This window comes from Eucyclogobius newberryi, unplaced genomic scaffold (genome assembly GCF_026437365.1).
Source record: "Eucyclogobius newberryi isolate DKJ021-1_F unplaced genomic scaffold, fEucNew1.0.hap1 SCAF_3, whole genome shotgun sequence".
Taxonomy (NCBI): domain Eukaryota; kingdom Metazoa; phylum Chordata; class Actinopteri; order Gobiiformes; family Gobiidae; genus Eucyclogobius; species Eucyclogobius newberryi.
The window spans coordinates 20,279,406-20,285,231 of record NW_027315945.1 but is presented as its reverse complement, the minus strand read 5'-3'; the positions used below and the strand labels follow the sequence as shown (position 1 = coordinate 20,285,231).

General features: G+C 39.1%; 1 protein-coding gene across 1 annotated transcript; it reads left to right on the top strand.

Moving 5' to 3' along the window:
- Positions 1-212: 212 nt before the first annotated feature.
- eny2 (ENY2 transcription and export complex 2 subunit) lies at positions 213-1,530 on the top strand. The gene is made up of 4 exons (XM_072460699.1): positions 213-323; positions 800-870; positions 1,120-1,194; positions 1,298-1,530. The coding sequence occupies exons 1-4, from the start codon at positions 256-258 to the stop codon at positions 1,369-1,371; spliced, it is 288 nt and encodes a 95-aa protein (XP_072316800.1). The 5' UTR covers positions 213-255; the 3' UTR covers positions 1,372-1,530.
- The last annotated feature ends 4,296 nt before the right edge of the window (positions 1,531-5,826 follow it).

Here is a 5,826-nt window from a genome sequence, read left to right as displayed (position 1 = left end):
TAAAACTGAATATGAATTTTGTAAAAAAGAAAAAAAATTAACACGGACCAACAATAATAGCCTGATACAATACACACTGCGGGTAGAAGTTGGCTGCTAGGTAGATGAAGCCATCGTGTGGATTTTAAGAGAATTACAGCCCAGTGGCGCAGAGGCGGAACCATTGCACAATATTTTGTTTGTAGTCGGAATGTGTAGTCGAGGGCACCGTCTCACAAAGTTGTGGAAGATTATTAAACCTGCAGGTGAAACATCATGAACAAAGACAGCAGACTAAAATCAACAGTGAACCAGAAGTTGACAGAGATGGGCGAACGAGAGAGGTGAGACCATTAGACATGTGTTTGTCTGGAACAACAGCTGCTGCTGCTGCTGCTGCTCAGTGTCAGGTTATGTACTTCATGTCTAAGTCTGAAATGTATTTACTGTAAGATCAAGCAGTGAGGGGTGAGTTGTGGATGGATGTATCTGACAACATGCTAAAGACTTAGTATAAGGCAATCAATCCAACTAATTAAAAAAAAAAAAAACTGAAATAATCTTCACTGAAAATCCTCACTAATTAAAATTAGCCTTACTCTAAAATGTGATTCGTTATTAATTTTATATTTTACATTTTAATGAAAGTGAGAAACTGTTAGCTTGGCCAGAGCCCATTGAACACACCGAGCCTTAGTTCTGTCTTACTCTGATCTTTGCATAGTGTTGAACACTGATATACAACCGTTTTATGATGACCATATGGTCTTTATGCCAGTTCAATTTTAAAAACAAATGAACTGAAAACACTTTGTTGCAGACTAAAGGAGCTGCTGAGGGCCAAACTCACAGAGTGCGGATGGAAAGATCAGATGAAAGCCCATTGCAAAGGTATGAAGCAACCTAATACTCTTCACTTGAATTCACTCTTCATTTTCATATTTTTTCTTCTTTTTGGGGGATGAAAAAGTTATTTGGGTTAACTCTAATCCTAGTGTTTATTATATGAAAAATGTAAAGCAATGGTCTGCCACAAAAGTCCTGAAGCATAATACTATCAACAACTAGAAAATATGTTCCCTGTGTTTTATTATCTGCGTTTTTAATTAAAGAGTGTGAAATACATGTTTTACTTTGCAGATGTAATAAAAGACAAGGGCCTGGAGCATGTGACTGTGGAGGACTTGGTGGCAGAGATTACTCCTAAAGGAAGAGGTAACCATTTTGTTGCAAAAATAAATTTGTCTCCAACATTTCTGGTAGATTTTGAATACTTACTTTGAATACTTGCTCATCCATGATTCCTCCTCTTTTGCAGCGATGGTGCCTGACAGTGTCAAGAAAGAACTTCTCCACAGAATAAGAGTCTTCTTATCTCAGCATGCCTCATAAGCTGCACTATTTTGACCGATTTGCTTTTACTTGTGTTTGTTTTCTAATTGTGTGTTTTTTTGTTTTGACTTGTTTTATCTCTTTGTTTTTAAAGTTGTTTCTATAGCAGTAGATTGTGTATGAATAAAATTGACTCATAAAAAATCTGATGGAATGCATGAGAATATCTAAAGAGGCTATGATGAGATGATAAAAAAAATCACAAAAACATGCATGGTTTGATTCTAGCTCCCACTTGTGCCTACAGTGACGGTTTTCCATATCACATTGTAATGATATATGTCGCTCTATCACTCCATAGTTTACATGAGGTCATGAGGTAGTTTATAAAGACATTTTGAACTCTGCCTTTACTCATCATAGCAGTTTAAGTTAATGTTGATGCAGTTCATTTTAGTACAAAAAACTACCTTCTCATACTGCTTTTTCAAACTCACTCAACATTGAGGAGCTGCATAATAACCAGGCAAATCTGCATGACATAAAAATGAAGACTGCAAGTTAAAGTTCTGAGATCCATGCCATTTATAATATTTTTTGTTTTGTTTTAGAATTTATGACACCTCAGTACGATCCATGCACCACAGTGCGATTGTCTAGAGAGAGCGCTGCGATGTCTTCACTTCTTTTGGATCACTCTGATAGCACCTGTGTCAATAAGAGATGTAGCCAAAAGCAAGGTCACAGTATATTCGCTTCTATTTGTGCTCTACTCATTTTAGTAGCAAAATAAAATGATCATAAACACCTTTTTTTCCAGTAACACCGGTCATGAAATTACCGTAAAACACATGTCTGTGACATGTGTTTTTAAAACTAGTGGGAATATTAAACCAAACTACAGCCTGGATAAGCACGCACCTGTTTTAAGTGATAAGTGAAGTGAAGACCTGGGCCTGTGGCAGAGCTGTATATATATATGTGTGACAACTTGTAGTTTCAAATGTATTAAGACAACTTAGGATGTTCTGTCCCATATATCATTGCAAGTTTTTTTACACACAAATACCTCATTCCAGGACTCTTTACTGTGAACATGTGTGAATGCCATGCCTGATACATTTCCTTTTGAATTTCTTTAGCTAAATTTATCCTAGCTTAACTTGCAACTCGTTGGAAGACATTTTTTTTCAAAATCATTTTTAAATAAATTAAATTGTAGGTGTGGGTGAAATGGCCGAAGGAGTGCACTATGTTTTAAAAAAATAAAAAAACATTTGGGGATGTCCGTCGGTTTATCTGTGCCAACTCAACTGCACATTGTGATTCAACTTTTACAACAATTGATTAAATAAATAAGTCATGTAACTCATTATTACCCACATCTGTCCAGTCTCCTGGGGACGTTTTGCTCCACTCTAATGAGGCTGACGACCACAATTCATTGTTATTTCTGGCATCAAACACTATACTTTGCAGGTTTTTTCACTTTCTTTCTCTCGGTAGCGCCATGCAAATAAAATATAAGGAAATACATCATCCCTTTTTCAATGTGACAGCCTAAACCTGTTCTGCCAAAGTTAACACAGCACAATCCTCAATAATGGTCAGCAATGAGTTTAAAGTTTCATAGAGCATGACTTCACATAATTCTTCCTTATATAATTCTTCTGCCATTGTAGCAATTTAGGAAAAAAATGCATTCAATCACAATAAACATTCGTTGCATCCTGTGAGACATGATTTTACTGTTTAAAAACAACAACTCTCTTTTATTGCTAGTTAAACATTTTGTTGGAGCACAACAATTTGGAGAGGATTTGCTACCAGTCGTAAACGATGGTATTATAACACTAAATAAACAGTGTCAGTTTTTCCATTCTGTAAAAACATTGCATCATTGATGAGAATTAATTGACATTTGTAAACGAGTTATTGCTCTACCTACAGCACAGTGCGCACAGATGGCGAGACGGGGGGTCTATATGTTGAAAGGGAAACATAATCTGTACCTTGTTTACCCTATATTCCTGATGTAGAGGCCACTTTCTGCCTGTCCAGTGTTTAACCTTTCATTTGCTGCTACAGTGTTTGAAGTGTGTGCATATTTCTGCTGCCTGACATTTCTCTAACCTCCCTCTCTCCTTCTTGCTGCTTTGTGCCGCAGCAGTAGTGCGAGTGCAACTGGATAGGCCATGTTTCCAAAGTTGGGGGTTCTTTTAGGCCTGTGATAGAAAACACAAGTGTGGGGAAGAGGGGAGATCCACAGAGAGGCCCCAGCCCTGCTCCAGACAACGCTGCAGGGGATTAGAGCACACCCTGGCAGCAGAATGGTTTCACTTAAGAATTTCAGTAATCACTTTTAGGAGTGTAATATATAGCTGACCCTCGGCAACGCCACACGACCCCCGCTCCCCCTGCCATTTGATCAAAGGAAGAGACGGTGGCTGTGCAAACAGGCACTATCAGTGAGCTCCATAGATTTACTGCCTGCTTCTTCTCTCTTGTCTCCCTGGAGTTGTGCACTGCTGATACACAAACCCAGTTTCATTTTACAGAACCTATTTTCTTTGTTATGCTTGTTTACAGTCTGGAGCATGATTTGAGAGAACTTAAAGAAGAAAGATAGGGGGGGGACTTAAAAGTGCTGGGAGGCGTGCCCTTCTCCTCTGCCTGATAATGGGCCCTCATCATGGGAAAAGCCCTGAAGGTGCTCTCCTCTCAGCTGGAGCGCCCCAAACACAGTGGCCAGTGCTCCACAACAATAACAGCCTCCAGAGTGGGACAGAAGACTGGCCCAGTGGTGTCTGCATACTGCTCACGCTCTCCGGATGCCTCCACAATGAGAGGATGTCTGTTACATGGCAACAACTAATAATCTGGGATATGAGTCTAGAATGTGTGAAGTCACTGTAATTAAACACCTCACAGAAGCCATTACAGCAACATTGTTTTTTGAAGTTAAATCATTGTGCCTCTGTATTCAATCTCAAATGAAATACAGAGAAAGTAATTACAAATACTCACTATACTGTGATCGAGAAGGTTCTTTGGTAATTACACATTTTTGAATACATTTAATCTTGTACTTATAATTGAGTGTAATTTTAAATTGTAATTTTAATGATTAGTTAAATTTCCATTCATAGAAGTTATACAGCAAAAGTTCCAATCCTCCCTTTCCACAGTTGATTTGAACAGCTTTTTGGCATCGCTCCTTCAGATATGATTCGTTTTTTGCTCATTTCTGCTTTATTTAATGTTTTGTTGCTCAAATTACAATTAAACATTCAAATTGTACATCAGAGGTTACGACTAGACAGTTAAGTCTTAATTGAGTATTTTTTTGGACTACTACTTCAAAAATAATACTACTTGAGTAGTATTATTTTTGAATGAATTGTATGTTTATTTTGAAGGAGTTCCAGAGCTGCATGCACTCACAATGGCCACTGGAGGGCGTCAAAGGTCCGATGATGAGAAGTCCTGATCTAGACGCACTTGTTTTGGGGCAAAAAGGTCATTGCAACCGCAGACTGACGTATCACTGCCGATAAATGAATATCATCTTGATATTTGAAAACATTGCAGTCTCCAGGCTCATCAGATGAATCAGATGTGAACATGTCCTTTGGCTGGCACGTCGGGAAGTGTTTAAAAGTAACCCAGTTGATGACAATGCGCACCGTGTCGTTAAATGACCGCAGGAAGTACTGGGCTTTTATGAGCTTCTTAGACAAGCTCGGAGGGAAAGAAGAAAAATGTTTCCTGAGTTGAGCACGTGAGAGCGGCGCACCACATGTTCAGTTTGTCCCAGAAACAACAGGGCGAGACCCAAACGGGACCTATGAGAAAGTGGGGCTCTAAAAAGCAGACTTCATATCTCTTTCATCTCAGCGGGTCACTGCAGGTCAGCCAGTCCTGTAGATTTATCTTGGCTATATGTTACAGCAAAATTGGGTGGTCACATTCATTTTGGAACTGTTCCAACTCCTCTGGTCGTTATGTAAGCTGTAAATGTATCAGGGAAGGTGTGGTGCAGGTGAACGCGTGTTTTCTGAAGAATGCATGCAATCCCACATCAGCTGCTGAAAGGGCTTTGTATTTGTGATCAAAGATTTGTGTGATGCATGTTTTCTTTTCATATGATTACCGTAATACATCTGGTGATTTTGACACTAAGTGCAGCTGATTCAGTTACAGTAAGAAATAATAACTTCTCGCTCACTCTGCTGGCAAGAAGTCCCAGCCTGTGATAGTGCACGACCTTATTAAGTCTGAGCCAGTTCTATTAACATATGGTCAACACTTGCTGCAGGAGAGGCTGAGGAACTCCTCTGACCCTCGTGATTGTTGCCTTACTAAATATGCAAGAGATTGGATGGCGCGTTGGGTGGGTGCACAAATGGCTAAAACTTTTAAGATGATTAATAACATGTCTGTTCCAATTAGCGTCAACTTCATGCGAGTTTCCCAGTCCAGCAGGCCCAATAACCATCATATACTGTTTTAGTA